Here is a 17,766-nt window from a genome sequence, read left to right as displayed (position 1 = left end):
AGTAATATATGTAAGAGTCTTTGAAAAAGTATAAAGCATATTGTAACCATGAAAAATATTTTTAGATATGGCATTGCAATACATCTTCATATCTTCGTAGTAGTTATTGCAATTAGCAGGATTTTTTTTTGTAAAAAAACACACAGAGCAAAAAAGCTGGGTTCTATTTATGCTTGAATCATAATCCAGGATTAATTTTCATCATTATAAACTGTTTCCAGGGCCCGGCTTTTCTCAATCAGCAACAGAACTTGAGAAGAACAGAACATTTTCAAAGTTAGCTATTCCACAACCATTATGCCTCATCAATATTATTGCCTAATCATGAAGTCTCAAGAAGAAAGCCATTGATTTCTAAACAATGAAAGTGAAGCTGCTTCATTTTCCTGGTACAGCAATTTGATACTGCAATACACCCATATTAGGCTGGATGCCCCTTGTTTACAGAAGTTTAAACATTCTCACAGCATAGTATTTTTAGAACATATATTTTCCAAGTAACAAAAGAAATGTTCACTATGAAGTAAAAAGTGTAGAGTCTTTCCAACACAAATATTTGGGAAGCATACTTTAACTTATTTTGATTTACTTCACATGCCATTTGGGCGTTTCTACTGAAGCCTCTTCCCAGAACATATGAAAAGTGTTTTCATTTCCTCAAAAAAGAAAGCTCCTGTCCAAACCTTTTCATTTTCTGGAAAAGTTATATGTTAACAAAATTAACAAACAAAAATGAACAGAAGGCACCATCAACCAGTAAGACAAATTGACATGTCAAAATTTCTACATAAATACAACAGGCTCTGTTTAGAGCATTGTAAGAGCCCCTAAGCACATGGGTGAGTGCTTACTGGAAGATAAAATAAAACAGGAACTTCACACTTAGCATGGCCATTACATTTTTAAGAAAACCATTTCCAAAGCATAAGAAGTTCAGTGCATGTAGCAGACTTACTCTGATCTGTGTACAGTCCCCCTGAAACCCACTGACACACCATGGAATTTGGCATCAGTCTGGAAAGGGGTCAAAGAACAGATTTTCAGACTGTCCCTCCATGAATTTGCCCTAATGTCATACATTAAACAAGAGGAGTACCTCAGTGCACAGTCAGGATGAGGCTTTGGACAGAGTGAGCTTCTCTAACACAATTGTATGCAAGAATTTTCTTGGAACACTAACTGGAAAGCCCCTAACTTGAAAAAAAAAATTATTTATTCTCAAAGCAGCTTGTCTTTCACTGGTGAAGTTCTGATGGCAGCCACCTCTGCTACTGGGCTTTTAAGCTATTCCTAAACAGGGTATTTCCAAGGGGCTAGAGCCATGGAATTACAGCATAATCCTGGTTAGAAGGACTTCTGCAGGTCACCAGTGCATGTTAAAGGAGATCACCAGTAACTGAATAACAAAATAAAAGCACACATGGACACAGAAGGCTTTCTAGATGCCAGTGCAACAAAGTACCACACAATGAAAGCCAGCATTGAATGGGAGGGGGCAGGCTCTGAAAATCATGAACTAAACCCCATGCAGGCAATATGTCACAAATGTGAATGCATCATTAATAATGCAAATAAAAAGGTATTGTTCCTCAAGATATGATTCAGGATTTTAAGAACTGCAAACATTATTCCAATTATGCATTACATTAGTCTGTTAGTGTTTTGTGTAAAAACCAAAGTCTTAAAATAAAATATAAACACTAGCAAACTACATTAGTGATCTCTTTCTTTAGAAAGCAGGTTAGATTTGTTTCAGGGAAAATTTTTTTATTAAATTGCTTCATTTGACTGTGTATCTATGCTTTTAAACTAGGCTTGCTAAAGAAACAAGCTTTTTATATTTTTTTCTCTTCATCTTCTTCTTTTCAACACATTGATCATATCAAATAACAAAGTATGTTTAGAAGTCTTAAATTAAGGGACTTTTCTTGTTCCCTAGAAGTTTGATTATATTAAATTGGTATGTAGAAAGAAGAGAAATGTAAGCTAGTTTTACCACCAAGGAAGAGGAAGCAGAAAATATCCATCCTATTTGGCAGAAAACATCTGGCCATTCATCAGAGACTCAGTTTCAAACTAACTGAGCTGGTGTTGTGTTTCACACTGGTGGAGGTGAGAGCTAGATAACAAAATTGCATTAATAGAAAATAAGCCTTCATTAATTTTATTCATTTAAAAACAACTTGCTGTAGTTTTTTTTCCCAAGTTTTAAAGCAATCATCCATAAAGTTCCCTAAATCAGTTCTCTCAGCTTTACAAGTCTCTTCTTGCTCTATCCTGCTTCCCAAAGCTTGCCCCTGAGCCAGCCCAGCTGTGTCCCTTATGACAGTGTCCATGCAGGAGGCTCTGCTGCCCCGCTGCAGCCAGCCCTGGACCCTCCCTGCCAGCACCGTCCCTGTGCAAAGACCAAAATCGACTAATGCAAAGTGCATTCTAATGAGAGTATTAACTGGATGAGAGTTTTTTCTTTGATCAAGAGTTTATCCTAATTACAGACATTTAAAAACACTAATCATTTTCTAAAAGAAGCTAGCTTAGCCAAAAAATAAAATATTCAGTATTCATAAAGACAGAGTGATAGAGAAAATCTCTGAATAAACATCAAGGGTCACATCTACATGTGCATTCTTGATTAATCCTACACAACACATGCAAGCAGTCTTAAAAAACACTTTCCCCAGGAATCCACAAAAAACCTCCCAGAGTACCGAAAAAGTTATGTAACAAAACCCTACATAACCTTGCCACAATTCATTTTTACTGTCATGCTTTCTCTTTAAGAAGGGGTCTGGGCAGAGCCGGAGCCCCCGCGCTGTGTCAGTGGTTTGCCCTTTGTCGGTGCCTTTGCCGTGTCCGTGCCTCTGTCCGTGTCCGTCTGTCCCGGCCGGGCCCATGGCGCCCCCTGCCGCGCGCTGCCGCCCCGCTGCTCTTCCAGCAAACGACACCATTCAAGTCACACTTCAGCACCTTATTTCCCAGTAGAAAGGAAAAAACTATCAGGGATCCCTCCCTAAAAAAAAAAAAACCACACCAAAAAAAGCAACAACAACTAAAAAAAAAAAAAAACACCCAAAAAACCCCCAAAAACAAACAAACAAACAAACAACAAAAAAAAACCACCTCAGAACACTCTACGGTAGTTATGGAATACAGGAATGAAATCTGTTGTGGAGAGATAAAAACACCCAAAAAACCCCCAAAAACAAACAAACAAAAAAAACCACCTCTGAACACTCTACGGTAGTTATGGAATACAGTAATGAAATCTGTTGTGGAGAGACTGTAGAATCTACTCCCTGATCAGCAACAAAATGCCTAAGCAAATAATCAAAATCAAACACAGCCCTCTTACTTTAAGCTTCTAAAACATACAAAACCTCAGTGAAAAATCCAAAGCTTTACTGCTAAAAAGACACAGCTTGGGTTTCAATCTGGCAACATTTAAAAAAATTTGCATCATATTTACACACACATGTAGGAATACATATACATATACATATACACTTAGCAAATTCTCTTGAGGAAGTCTGTTGGAAGTGATGGATAGCAAATGGTTATGTAACTCCTTAGTAAGGAATATGTACACATTTCAATCATATTTAAATACTTTATTACAGATCTGCAGACAATCTCTGCTTACTAGTACAAAACAGTGGAAGAAAAGAAATAGGTCCCAATCAAACTGTAAGCAGCACTGGGCAGGCCCACTTTTGAAAAAGTTCAAACTACAAAGCAGGGTGAAAAAGCTTCAGTGCCCAGAAAAACAACAATTATGCCAAGTTAACCAAGATAAATAATGACAAATGCCCCCTGAGCCTGCTCTGACTGTGAGGCTCTGCACAAGCCCATTCCACTCATCCAGTCCCATCACCTTGCAGCCAAGGTGAGGTAAAGGTGCAACTGTGAGTCACTGACAGGAACACCAGTGAACACAGGAGTCCATCCAGCTACAATAATTCAGCCTCCTGCCCAGTCTTTAGGCCTTTAGACTGAGCTACCAAAGGTCAAGAAAGCAAAATATTTCCATTGAGCTGATGTTTTAGATACATGACACCAAGTGGTTGGGTTTTCAGCTGAAAATCATCTTGTGTGGACAATGAACAAGTGAAAAGCACTACAGGTGCTTAACCTCCACTGATGTCATCACAACTGGGTCTATGCTTCAGTGCTTCAAGAGCTTGAATCTTACATCCAAAAAGGGCTTAGGAATGAGGTGGCCTAAGAAAACATCAGCTTCCACACAGGTCAGGGTTTAACAGTTGTCATAATTAAATCCAATCCCTTACCTAAAGGCAAATCTACCCCAACATAAACAGTATTAGAATAATTACAGTGCACAAATGTTATTCCAAGTATACTATCTTTGGTTTTCATGGCACCTTTAATTTTCTGAATAGTGCCCTAAGGCAGAGACAGTTGTCATTAAATTTTTGCACCAGAGCTCCTTTCTCCAGGGAATCTTGTGGAAAGAACCTGGCACCAAAGGGTGTATCCCCTTGAAACCAAACATGAATGAAGCTTCTAAGTCTCATACAAAGTTTTGAAAATATCCTTCAGTAAAAGAAAATTTAAAATCACAACAACTGTGTAAAACTCAGTTCTTGAGCAGAAAAGCTTCTGAACAACTTAGTGAAGAATTCCTAGTCAGAAAAAAAACCAACAATCATCCAGCTCTCAATTTGTTACAAAACAAAGCAATGCTAACGTTCAAAATGCCTAAATGTTCTCCAGGCTGATGAAGAAAAGATCCTATAAATGTAATTAGAGTTTAGTTTTGTTTCTTACACTAATCAAGAGTGCAAATCACACACTCAACACTGCAAGTCCATTCCCCCACCAGGTTAGATCTACCCTTCCAGCTGACAGCAACAGCATATTGCAGTGCTAGGCAGAATGGCTGGATTTGGGATTGCCAGCTCTTTAATTTCACCACAGATCCCATGATACTTGTTATTTTTCTTTAAATCCCAGTTTCTTAAGTCATACAATTATCTGGGTAGCAGTTTTTATAGGAGAAAATGTATAGCACCCTCTACATGGAGAAAAATGTTAAAAGGCTTAAAAACAGAAGGCAAATAAAAGTGTAAAACACATTATTTTTACAAGTAGGTTTATGAGCAGCACAACTGGTGAAGCCTGGTTTTCTATGGCTTTGTGTCTTTGTGGTTGATTCTCTGATGTTTAACAAGGTGCAAACCCAGATTAAGTTCTTCCCCTGGCTGTGAATTTCTGACTTTTTCCCCATACAGATCTCATAGAGTCTAAAAAGGAGTTTGAGTCCTTTCTGCAGTTTTACCCATCACTGATATTTCCACCAGGATCCATCCTCTCTTGACAAGGGTTAAAATGGGAAGATAGAGAGATATTTTCTTTATGCAATTCAAGTTTCTGAAATAATACTGATAAAATAAGTTTTTAAAAGCAAAGTAACTTGCAATTATTAAGTCAGTATAAAGTCATAATAAAAGTTATTATTAAATTATTATTGAAGCCAGTATAAAATATAAAAACCCCTGAAACTTACAATATCTGTGAACAGACAAGTATTTAGTATTTTCAATAATGGAAGCAAAACTCTCATGTCCCAAAGCACTTTCTTTCTAACATTAATGTTTTCCACACATATGTTATATTTTTCAGCCTAACTGGCTCTATGAAAAAGCATCAGCTGCAATTTACAATGCAGTACAGCCTTTGTACAAAGCAAATGAGCACTTAAAAGAAGGTGTATGTATCAGCATCTGGTCCAAAAAGTTACCACTGTATCACTGCTGCTTGCTGCTGGACAGATTTCTCTGGTAAAAAAATCATGCCTACACATCACTTTTGAGTAGATATAGAAGAATAGTTCTGCTCATTCTTATATAAAAGGAGAAAATAGGTCACATTATGGTAAGACCCTGGTGATTGTCCTTCATCCCCTGGAGTGGATTTTCAAGAAGCCTGTAGTGAGTCCTCTCCCTTACCAAGGTTACTTGAACTTGAGCAGCAGAAACAGAAAGTATCAGGGAGAGTAGGTTAGGAAGAGAGAAATACAGACAGACACACAAATTGTCTGATCACTAGATCTCCCTAGGGAGGCTGATTAAAGAAACCAATTAAATCCTTAAATAAAAGATACCAATTACAGAAGTTTTAGGGCAAACAGACCACTCCTTTGGAAGAAATGGGCTGTTCCTTCTCAGCTCTACAACAAATCAGCAGAGACTGTTAGGAAAATTCTAACCAAAAGCTTTGCAGGCTCTCTCATGTCACAAGGCAGCTGAACACACAGCATTTGCTGCTGGAGTTTAACCACTTCAAAATAAACATGTTAAATGAAGTAAAAATGCAAACCCTTACTTTATACTGAACTAAAGAAAAGGGTTAAAGTTTTAAATATTGTAATGTCTATCCACCATTCAATTCCATACTAAAGGAAAAAAGCCTGTATTGTTAATATACACATACACACAAACCCCTGCATTTTACTTCTGATTTGAAGTATCTATTAAATTTGATGAAAACAGAAATTTCTTACTGTGATTCTCTTCATATCTAGCTGTCGGAGCTGCATCATATGATGGAGAACAGTGTGTTTGTACCATGTCTCCTGAGCTATTGGATTGCCATCAAGGGTGATATCTGACAAGGATGAGGAATCAGCAAGGCACAGAATATCCTCAAAACTGTAACCAAAAGAGTTTAAAGTTTTAATGTCATGGAGTAGGAATAATTTTGAGGTGGAAGATTTTATTTCTTAAGGAAAGAACATAAATATTTTAACTGTACTGAAACACTTCCACCTATCAATACTGCATATGACAAATACAAGTATTCTGAAACACCAACAGCTGCTGGTGGTAAACTTTTTATTCTTTTCACATACAGGTAAAAAGAGATGCAGAATAAGGAGAACTATAGGAGTATTTAAATCAAACCCCCCTGCTAAAATATGATACATTTAAATTCATATTCAGAAATATAATAGGTGTATTTGCCATCAGAGGCAGCATGAAAAACCTGGAAAGTACAAGCAAAGAAAGCCAACCACAAATATCACAGAATAATCCTAGGTGTTTGAATCATCATTAGTATTGGAAGTAAAACAACTACAAAAGCATCATAATCTTCAAATCAGATTAGTCCATTAGTTTGAGTTCAGCCTACAAACTCTAACCAGCTGCCTTCTTAGAACACATCAGATTTGGTTACCTGCCAAAAAATAACTGACCTGTGTAAAAGGCATTTAGAGATGTATAACCTCTGTAGTGCTCCTTTCATTGAAAATGAAATGTGAAAAGAAAGCAGCTCAGATATTTTGTATTTTTAAACACCAGACAACTATTTGACTGGATTTTAATTTAAAAAGCTGAACAGTTATGGTAATAAATAAGACTCCCTAGCATGTTTACAATGTATGTATGACACTGCACCATCCTTACGTCCTCTGGCCTTCCAAAGTCAAGTCTGCCTTAAGTCAAGTCAGACCTTAGGTACGCCCTGAGCTTAGTGATCAGAAAACATATGCAGTACAGATGTTCATTTCAGAGACTGTCACTGAATAAAGTTGCAATAACTATTCTGGTGCAATTGGTGCAGCATGCAAGGAGCTGCTGCACTGTGCACTCAAAGGGCACAGCAGAAAAGTGACAGTAAAGAGGAAGATATTACTGTCTTTGTGCTTGGTGCAAGAAAACAACCTAAAAACCAATGGAAAATGAACTGTGGGTAAATTGTGACAGACAGTGAAAGTTCTTAGGATACCTGAAGGATTGGCTGTTTCGTACACATATTTAAAGCTCGATTATTATTTTCTGCTTCTTTTCATGATCCCGTTTCCTTTCCAGAGAACAGCTTATGGAAGTGCATTTTTGGAAGATCAGTCTGACATATTACATAAAATATACACTCAATATGTCCTAAAGATAAAAGATATTCTTCCCAAGTGACACAGAATTTAGTAAGGCAAACTCAAACATGTAAGACCAAAAAACCCCACAGTCTGAACTTCCATTGAGCTAGAACATATTTTGCTTGAAAAACATGAAAATCTTGGTCTTCAAAATTATTTTAAAGTATATTTAAAAGCATTAAATATTTTTATTCTGAGTACTTTCTACTAAACATTTAACCAAACAGTACTTCTTTCATTACATATGATCTACAGATTTTTAGTAAAAACTATTTCTTCAGGAAATGACAGAAAAGTTGAAAGCTTGCTAGTGTTTTCAAGACCTTCCACTTACAGATACTGCTGTGCTTTGAAATTCTCACTGCTTCAGCATGCCAGAACATTCACTCTGGACCTAAAAACAGATGTGCTTGCTTTATCCTGCTTTTAGCTGCCCTATTAGCAGATCAGTTATAGAAAGAAACAGTAGTGCAAAAAACTGTTTTCACATCTTTGTATACACATACAAAAAACTTGAGCTTTAGAAATTCCACTTTAGAAAAGTTCATATACTGTACTTGTCACACTGGTATCCTAATCCTAAACTAATTAAAGCTTGAATGTGCTACATTCCCAAACAGATTGCACAGTTTACAACCAAGCCTCTGTTGGCTCCCCAGCACACAGACTGCTGGGACAGAGCCCCGTGGTGACCACCCAACAGGAATCAGAGGCCACATCTCCAGGCTCTCTCTCTCCAGCCCCTGTTCACCACAAAGGAGCCTTTAACCTGCTCAGGAAATACAAAGCAGCTCTGGATGGTGCTGGGTCAGACTGCCTCAGTCAATCTTCTCGAGTGGAATGTCTGATTCTCTTTCCAAAAGACCTTCTCCTGCAAGACACAACCACCTCTCATTCCTGTTCCTCTTCTTACATAAATTACCTTTGCTAAAATTGTAATTTCAGCAACACAGAAATGTCACAAATTTGAGCTAAATTATCAGAAATTTTTTTCTGATAATTTGAGAATAGATCAGTTTTCCATATTGTGTGTATGCTCCTAGTCCTGCACCCAGTTCTCCCCTCTGCCAAAGGACACAAACCCATTTCTCCTTCTCATATCAGAATGCAGCAATCACTTAACAGCAGAGCACTCTGGAGCTCAGCCTGCACCAGTGACACACATCCACAGGACAGGGGAATATTTATCTTTGTTTTAACCTGCTTGTTTAGGGAGACAGCTGCTCCTTCTCTACGCATTTGCATCAATTTTTGAAAGCATGTTGCACAAAGGGGAAAAGCTCTGATTAGAGAAGGAAGGCCTTCTCTAATGTAGTTACTGTGGTCTGAAAGAACACCTGAGAGGCATCAATTTTTGAAAGCATGTTGCACAAAGGGGAAAAGCTCTGATTAGAGAAGGAAGGCAATGTAGTTACTGTAGTCTGAAAGAACACCTGAGAAGGAACTCTATGTTCAAAAATACTCCAAGAAGAAAACTTGTAGTTTTCCATGTTTCTAACTACTAAACTACCTATGAAAAAAGACATATAACTACCATCAACCTTTCATTCCCCTTTACCTGCTTTTATTCAAGCATTTAACAATGCATTTATAAATTTTCATCTTGCTGAGTAAAATGGTACTTTTTTGTTTTTATTAGGCTAAGAACATAGCTTCTCTCAGGTTTCCAATTCAGCAACCAAATGAAGAACAAAAATTTCATGAGCTTGTATCCAACTCATTCCATATGCCTAGATTAAATGAAAAAGCCAACATAATGCTGACCTGGACAGCAGTGTAACACTGAAAATATGTATTTTGTTTCCAAGATTAAAAAATGGTCTTCCCTGCTTTCACGTGTTCAAACATGAGCAATAACTTCCTTTCTGATTCTCTGTGGCGAATCTTTCTTGCAAATGTTACTGCAATCTCTTCCCTGTGCCACATGACAAATTAAAAATGGGATTTCTCCCATTTCTTTATAACCAGTTCTATATACTGATATTGCCTTCAGCCACCAGGTATAAATGCCTTCAGTGTGTAACTGCTGAGATTGTTTGGGCTGAAGCCAAAAACAGGACTTCCTTTGTTTCCTGTCAGCATCCAGTTCAGTTTTAGCTTACATTATCTTGCCAATATATCCTTTTTTACTAAAAGTTCTGCAAAGAAGCAGCAACACTCTGAGCCCTTCCCTGAAGTATGAGGTAAAAAGAACATAGTGATTAAACCCATGGTATATCTTCAAGCCTAAAATAGTGACAATTTTTAACGGCATCCCTGAGTCTTCTACTGAAATATTAAATCAATATGTCAGTGTCAATTTAAGACTCAAGTATTTTCACTGACGCAAAAATAGAAAAAGAAAACCTTTCCATGAAAGCATTGCCTCAAAAATGCTATTTTAAAAAATGAACATTTATAAAATACTGCAATGAAATGCTAACAAATATATTCAAGTTCTGTCAATTTTATTGTTTTCATTTGCAGGGGTTTTTTTGAATGCACCTACAGATAAATCAATTAAGAGTATTTGTGCACCAATTTGCTTGTCAAACAAAATTCAGTTGTACAGACAGAGATGTTTTGGGGAAAAATCCTTTCTCAAATCACCCTATGGCCCAGAGTAAATGGGGTAAGGGACTCAAAAGCATACAAAACCATTTAAAAGGGTGTAGGAATGGTCAGACAGAGCACAGCAGTTCACTGGTGTTATGGTTGCAAAGAACTTCCTCAGTCATATCAGTGAGTATCAAGCCAAGCATCAGATCACAGATGATCAAGAATATACTTGTAATATTTAATTACTCCCCTGGTAGAAAACATATCTACTACATAACTCTAAATAACAAATTTTTTAGAGGGACTTAGCCTTTAGAACTGCTATATGTAGTAAAATGTGTTATTTAAAAAACTCCAAGCTGAACGTGATTAAAAGAAATTTTTCATTTGTGTGATTTGAAATAATGACTGATAAATAGAGAGTTAGTTATCCATCCACTTATCTACCTACATGCATATACAAAATTTATGGAATATCTTTTGTTTAACATTAAGATTTTTTTATACTATTCCAACTGCAAACTCAAACTAAATTATATATTTCCATATGTGTTCCAGATAAGTATTTCTAGCTTACAAGAAACCTAAGTCTAGATCTACCAACAGACCAACTAAAGCCCCCATGGATATATGACAAATAATTTTATATAGAGACAAGAAGCAAGCAACTGATCACAAACTTGAGAAATCTATCAAAACCTCACAGAAAATTCCAAACATTTTTCCTTTTTTGAGTACTGTAAAAATAACATGAATTTGCATAAAACAATATGAGAAAGCAGTCAGAAAGCTACACAAAAGACACCAAGTCCATAAAAAGACAGGGCAATTTCCCTGACTGCAGTGATGCTCCCTGACAGCCAGGGAGCCAAGCTGCTGCAGTCTCCTCCTTGCTCCTGCCAACCTGAGACTTTTTTTAGAAAGCCAGAAACAAAGGCAAGTCTCAATTCTGGAAATGATTCAAAAGCAGCAAAATGCTAACCCCCTCTCTTCACTTTGCCAATTTAAAATGTAAAATAAAAAGACTAGCAAATTAACTGAGGGAAAGCATAAGAAAGACTCCTGCAGTTCATCTCTGAATTGTTTTTAAGTGTTTAACATCCATGAGTATTTAAGATGTACTGCATTTGTACTTTAAGAACCTAAGAAACACAGACAAGTAGGTTGGAGCTGTCTGCAAGACACATAATGCAGGTCAATTTAAAATGTTTGAGTAGCTACTACAATAAAAGCTCCTGCTAAGTACATTTTACAGAGCAAGCAGATACCACAAGAATAGCATGGCATTTCCAGTAATTAGAACATGAAGTATCTTCTCCTACCCCACATTTAATTATTTGATTCTAGACAAAGAAAGCTGCTGGTGATCAAGGGATTAAAAAAAAGGACATACCAAACTGAAGATAATGCAGGCACTTAGGGTTTTTCTCAAGTACTGGCACGAGTATAAAGGCAGACTTCAGAAATGCATTAATATGAAAAGGCACAGAAGACAAACATTTCTATTTATAAAAAAATGCTCTTAGTTACTTGAAACTATAGAAGCCCAGCTTTGTGAGTTGAGCTATTTTGCTTCTGCCATCTGGTCTGAAAGGGAATCATGAATATACCTTTCAGACTTCATTTATACATGGACAAGTAAAACACAAGCATGAAATAATTTACCCATAGCAAGCAGAATCTGACTCAGCAATTTGCACAACTCCAGAAATACAGTGATGGAATGTTAAATATTATTTGTACCTTGCATCATGCTGCTTTAACAGACAACTAGGTTAACAGCAAAACATCATATTTACAAATCCACTTTTAATTTTAACCACTATAAACAGTATGATAATAAATTAAAAATATGTTTCTTGGTAGAATACACATAGTATAACAACATTTAAATGCAAAGGCTTTCAAGAATTTTTATACTTAAAGAAGAAAATACACAATGGCTTGATTGTTTTTATCTGATATGTTAGGGAAGGAAAAAAGGATCTGTACTCACAGTGTTTGAATCAAATTTTCATGAAATACAGCTCCAGTAGGATACTTCAAATTACTGATAGGAAGCAAACTATTCCCCTTACCTAGATATATTGTTGAAGCTGAGGAAGAGACGCTGGAGACAGGGCAAAGTATCCACATCTTTCTAGAAAGAAAAGATAGGCATAAATTCAGCAGATGAAAATGGCTTTTGAGCCTCTTTACTTGGCCTGATGAAATGCTCTCATTTCTAAATGCTGTAACCTTGCTGCAACATTGATTTCTGTTGAACGTGCAGCTCCATCTCTCCCTAATGCAGACTGCAAGGGAGTGTTTCAGTGCAGATCCCACTCTGCAGAACACGCTGCATCACTTGCAAAGCAAATCGTGTTAAAGAAAAGGAGGATACTGCTGCTGCTTTCTGAACAGGCTTTTGGGAAATAAGCCAAGGTGCTCTCTCAGCATTTAAGCTGCAGGATAAACATGCTTAAAAAAAAAAAAAAAAAAGCTTGCTGAAATAAGGTTTTTGAGGTGCAATACAGCAGTAATTAGCATTGCCAAACAGCAGTGACTTTCCAGTCAGAGAATGACCTGAAGGACTCTGTCACCTTTACAACCTTCACAATTAACATTTAGAAGAAGGTATGAGTTTACAGAATAAGAAACTCTAAATTTAATATTGCCACTAAATACCTTTGCAGAAAGCTTCTAAATAGCAAATAACTCAAATATTAGTAAGATGAAACATATTAAGACCAAACTTCATTTGTGAAATATACATCCTTATCAGACAGACAGCACAGTCTGCAGGGACTCAAGCCATTCACACCTAACTACTCAGTTCTAAGCCTGCATCTCCTTACCCTAACAATGATCATAGTCCAACTTGAAACCAGAGGACACAAACCTGGGAAAGGAGAATCAGAGCTCAGTGTTTTCATTTTAGCCTACAACTCTTCCTCCTTTTATCAGATTTCTGACATGACTACATAGTCCAGAACAGCTCATTCCAAACAGGTAAACAAAGGCAGTTCAAACAAACCTTGTAGTTCCTATTAATAAAACACTGAATTTAAGCTAACAAAGCTGCTGAGAGTCACCACTGGATACAATGAGTAAGACTTATGGGATCAAGTCTGCAGGTGAAAAACTCCTGGCTCAGAGTTGTCCTGAGTCCTCCCAGATCAGACCATGCAAAATTCGAGTTCACAACAGGTGCATTTGGGTATCTCCTCTGTCCCTAAGGAAACTTGGTGTTCATGATGATACAGGTGGATACTCACATGAGGACAGGCATTATAGGGTTGTGCACAGTAATGCTTAAGCAGCAATGATTTCAACCAATCACTGGGGAACACAAAGTAATTACCCTGCAAGACAAATTTCCTAGCATGATGTTTTGCTGTGTTGTAAAATGTTGCAAGTCTCATAGGTATGGCAGAAAACACTAGATGGGATTGTTTAAAAAAAAACAACAACAAAAACAAAACAAAAAATCTCCAGCTACTTAAATTTTAATACAAAGTCTTATAGTGAGGTGGACAGAGGGCAGGAGCTCTTTCTTGACGAAATGGTGAACACCTTGACCAGTCCTCCTTCCAGTCTAAGATCAAGCTGCAGATGACAAAACCCAAAATGCTAAATTTTTAATACCTTAAAGCAAACAAGCAGGTCAGTCTTTCAAAGACAAATATAGATAATCTTCCTAACAGAGGCCCCAACTCACAACTGGATGGAAAATAAGTAGATATTTCATAACTCAATGTGTGCATAGATCTGTGCTTTTGGTGCCATAAGAGCTCTTTGTCACCATTTATTGTTTGTTATTCTCCTGACAAGTCAGACTCTCTGAATACAATTCTGTAAGATGCTTCTGCCATATATCAAGCCCCAGAACTGGCTCTGCAAATCCTACAGCTTTGAATCAACCGCAGTTCGTTCTTACAAAAATAACTGCTTATGATTCTAGGATTTTCAGTCTGTAGTGCAAAGCTCAAAAACAGTCCCTAAACTGGTAGTCCAAGGCCAGTGGATTGTAAAGGATGATTGCAGATTCAATTCCTGAAACCAGCTACAACCCAGCTGGATAACTTTAGTTATTCAATACAGTAAACTGCAATGGGCAGAGAGTAAGTTGCAATGGGCAGCAATTTATTTTTTAAAATTAAGTTTAGATTCTTTCATTTGAAGGAATAATCAAGTTTAAAAAGCTTGATTCGTAATGAGCATTGCCACAGTAACTGAGTAACTAAAGCACAGTAACCAAATCCTTTTCATGAGCTGAGGAGTGACTATTTTGCAGCTAAGTGCAACAGCTTAACAACATCATGATTAAAGTATCTCCTCCACCTTCACAGTCAATCACATGAACTTAAACTTCATCTTAAAAAAATATAACCACCCTCCTTCAGCTACTCGAGTGCTCCAGAAATAAACTATCTTGGGTATTCTTTCCATAGAATGATACATTTCTTTCCATATTTTTGCATTTTTAGGAATATCCTATAGCAGAATCTGAAAACATTTTAAACAAACCAAACAAATATAAAAGAAACACATGCACATTATTGTACACACAGAAAAAGACAACACCTATCATTAACATAAGGAAAAATATTTTATTTTAGGAGCCATATTTACTTAGAGTTTTAGACAGCATAATATGTCCAAAACTTAAAAACAGAGTTAGTGCCATACTTGCTAAAATTAACATTCAATGAAAAATAAAACAATTCACACTCACAAAACTGTATTTCCTTAGAATTTAATCAGAGTAAAACCCAAAAAGATACCAACAACAAGAACAGTTTAAAAAACCCCACAGGCCAACAAGTAAAATAAATATTTCCCTGAAGAGAACATCATCTTCTGAAACAGAAGACTTCCTGTCTCTGCCAGGAAACACTAAAATATTGAGATGCAGCACAGAATCCAAGTCTGTAAGTCACTAATTTAAATTTTCTGCTGACTCTCCACTTATGACAGCATAAAGCAAGCAGAAAGTACAAGTTGCACCTGAGAGGACTGAAAAGGCAGAAGCTACAAGCAAAGAGAATTCTAGATAACATCACTGACACAGGGGAAGGTACAGTGACAGAACCAGCAATGAGCAGGAATTTCTCATTTTTGAGATGTAAAAACAATTCCTATTTGGCAAATAGCAGAAACTGAAAAAAAAGGACAGGCTCAGCAGCAACAGGGAACCAGGAACTAAAATAATTATGCAGGCCAGAAAAAGGTAGCTATCTAAGTAATCTGTTTTATTTTAAAAAGCTCTCGTTTGAATAATCCACTTCCATATCTGAAATAGAACTCAAATTGCAAAGTGAAAATATTAATTTTTAGAATATGAAGACTTAAAATGCTGGGTTAAAGCTTCCATTAGAAAACTCTGCCCTAACAATCAATACCTTTTTTCTCTGCACTGCCCCAGCAAATTAAGATGAGATTTAAGATGGTCTTATGGCTTAGCTAAGCTAGAGAAATGGAGATTTGTTTCTTGAACATGAACTTGTATGGAAGAAGAGTATCTAAATTTGCATATAAGAACCACAAAGCTTTTTCAAAACCTCTTCCCCCCTCCCCAAGCAACATCATGAACTTTCAAGATTTGAAACACTCCCAGTCATCAAATAATCACAGCATAATTTGGGTTGGAAGGGACTTTTAAAGGTCATCTAAGTCCAGTCTCCCTGATCACATTTAAAGAAAATAACACAAAAATGAATGTGTTTGTTTCACCTTTATGTTCTACAATTAAGTATTGCAGCAGAACAATACAAGCAACACAATATGAGGAAACACGAGATAATCTCAATAAATAATAAAGTCAAAAATCTGAAACACTGATATGGTTTAAAGAAGTTACAGTGAACATTCATTTTGTCAAAAACAAAGAAAAGGAAATGAAAAATTAAAAAGAGAAGGACAAGAGATTCATTTTGTCAAAAACAAAGAAAAGGAAATGAAAAAGAAAAAGAAGAACAAGGGTTTTGCTCCTTACTATAGCAGAGACTTGATTATGACGGAGGTTGAGCTCTGTGAGTGAATCCAGTCCATTCAGGTTTTCTACAACAGTTAGGAGGTTTCTGGCAAGGTTTAACACCCTCAGTTCACTCAAATGACCAATGTTTTCTATTTTAGCAATCTGTCAGAGATAAGATAAACATGCACACTGTGTTTTATATGGATGTAAAATACATATGTGTATATATATATACATATATGACACACATTTTCTAAAAGTGTACATGAACTATCAGCTTCATGCAAGAGTGTGCCTGTGTTTCTCTAAACCACGATACTCAGAGATCCAGACAAGTATTTACCCACATTTTTCTTGCTATCCTGCAGTAAAATTCAGTCAACATTTCCTTCTATCCCATCAGAAATCAGGTTATTACAGCTATGCTTCTCTGTAGCAGCAACTTTGAAGACTCAAAACCAAGACAACACTGATGGAATCATGGTATGCCAAAAGGGGGGAATTTTGTGCATGGCTGAGTCTTTATTTGTCTGCAAAGACACTCACTTAGCTTCCTGGGATTAGAAAAGGCAGGGACCTAACAAAGACTGAATTACAATAAACAGGCAGCTGGTAGATGCTTGTTTTTATACTTTATAACCTATTTTAAAGACTCGGGTGATAATGACAAAGCAAATCTAAAAAAAAAAAAGAGGCATAAAAAGAGCAATAATAGCTAATGATGCTTAATTTTAGTTTTTATTTCTAGAAATACCATTGTATTTTGCAGAGGCACTGATTATTGCTCTGATGATTCAGTATGGGTTTGTTTCCTGCTGTTAATGTTTCCCAGTGATCCACACAAGGCTCTCTATTCAGACAGTCATTTCTCATGGCAGTGTGGGATCTGTCCTCCATTTCTGCCTGACTTGCACCCTGGGAGAAGAACAGCCACTGCACAAGGGACAGCAGGGTACTCTCAGTGAAACCCAAGCTGGGTGGCAGAAAGAAGCCAGCAGGTTTTCCTCTAGAAAATACTTCAGCAGCCTCAAGATTTTGGCTAAGAGCTACCAACATGTATCATCAGTCAGAATTAGCATCTCTGTAAGCCCCTTTCAGCACCCAGTGCCCAGGCACACCATCCCTCCTCCAGGAGGCCAACAGTGCCAAGTGCAGAGCAGGACAGAGGGCCTGCTGTCACTGACATGGAACTCCCTGCTGCTTCACCCCAGTGCAAGTGTGGCCATGCCATTCTGCAGAAAGTGTCTAGCAGCCCCTGGAACACAAGAGGTAAGGTAGCCATAATTTAACAGTTTGAGAACATCTCATTTTGTTGGTAATTTCCATATATCCATACATATATGTGTACATGTAGGTCTGTGATTGGAATATGCTG

At 37.0% G+C, this 17,766-nt stretch overlaps 1 protein-coding gene across 3 annotated transcripts in view; it reads right to left on the bottom strand.

The window, feature by feature from the left end:
* The window catches only part of LRRC49 (leucine rich repeat containing 49), a 40,494-nt gene that overhangs the window by 15,384 nt on the left and 7,344 nt on the right, over positions 1–17,766 (bottom strand). For 2 of the 3 annotated variants that reach the window (XM_039723429.1, XM_039723428.1), the window contains exons 7-9: positions 16,410–16,553; positions 12,511–12,572; positions 6,521–6,668 (exon numbers count right to left, since the gene is read on the bottom strand). In XM_039723429.1, coding sequence (XP_039579363.1) covers positions 6,521–6,668; positions 12,511–12,572; positions 16,410–16,553 — 354 coding nt within the window. Of the gene's footprint in view, positions 1–6,520; positions 6,669–12,510; positions 12,573–12,670; positions 13,037–16,409; positions 16,554–17,766 lie in introns of those variants that run through there. The other variant, XM_039723430.1, reaches the window with a different exon arrangement.

Source organism: Passer montanus, unplaced genomic scaffold, assembly GCF_014805655.1.
Source record: "Passer montanus isolate IOZ18808 unplaced genomic scaffold, ASM1480565v1 scaffold5, whole genome shotgun sequence".
Lineage (NCBI taxonomy): Eukaryota > Metazoa > Chordata > Aves > Passeriformes > Passeridae > Passer > Passer montanus.
Note: the sequence above shows the minus strand (reverse complement) of the source record. Positions and strands in the feature narration are given on the sequence as shown.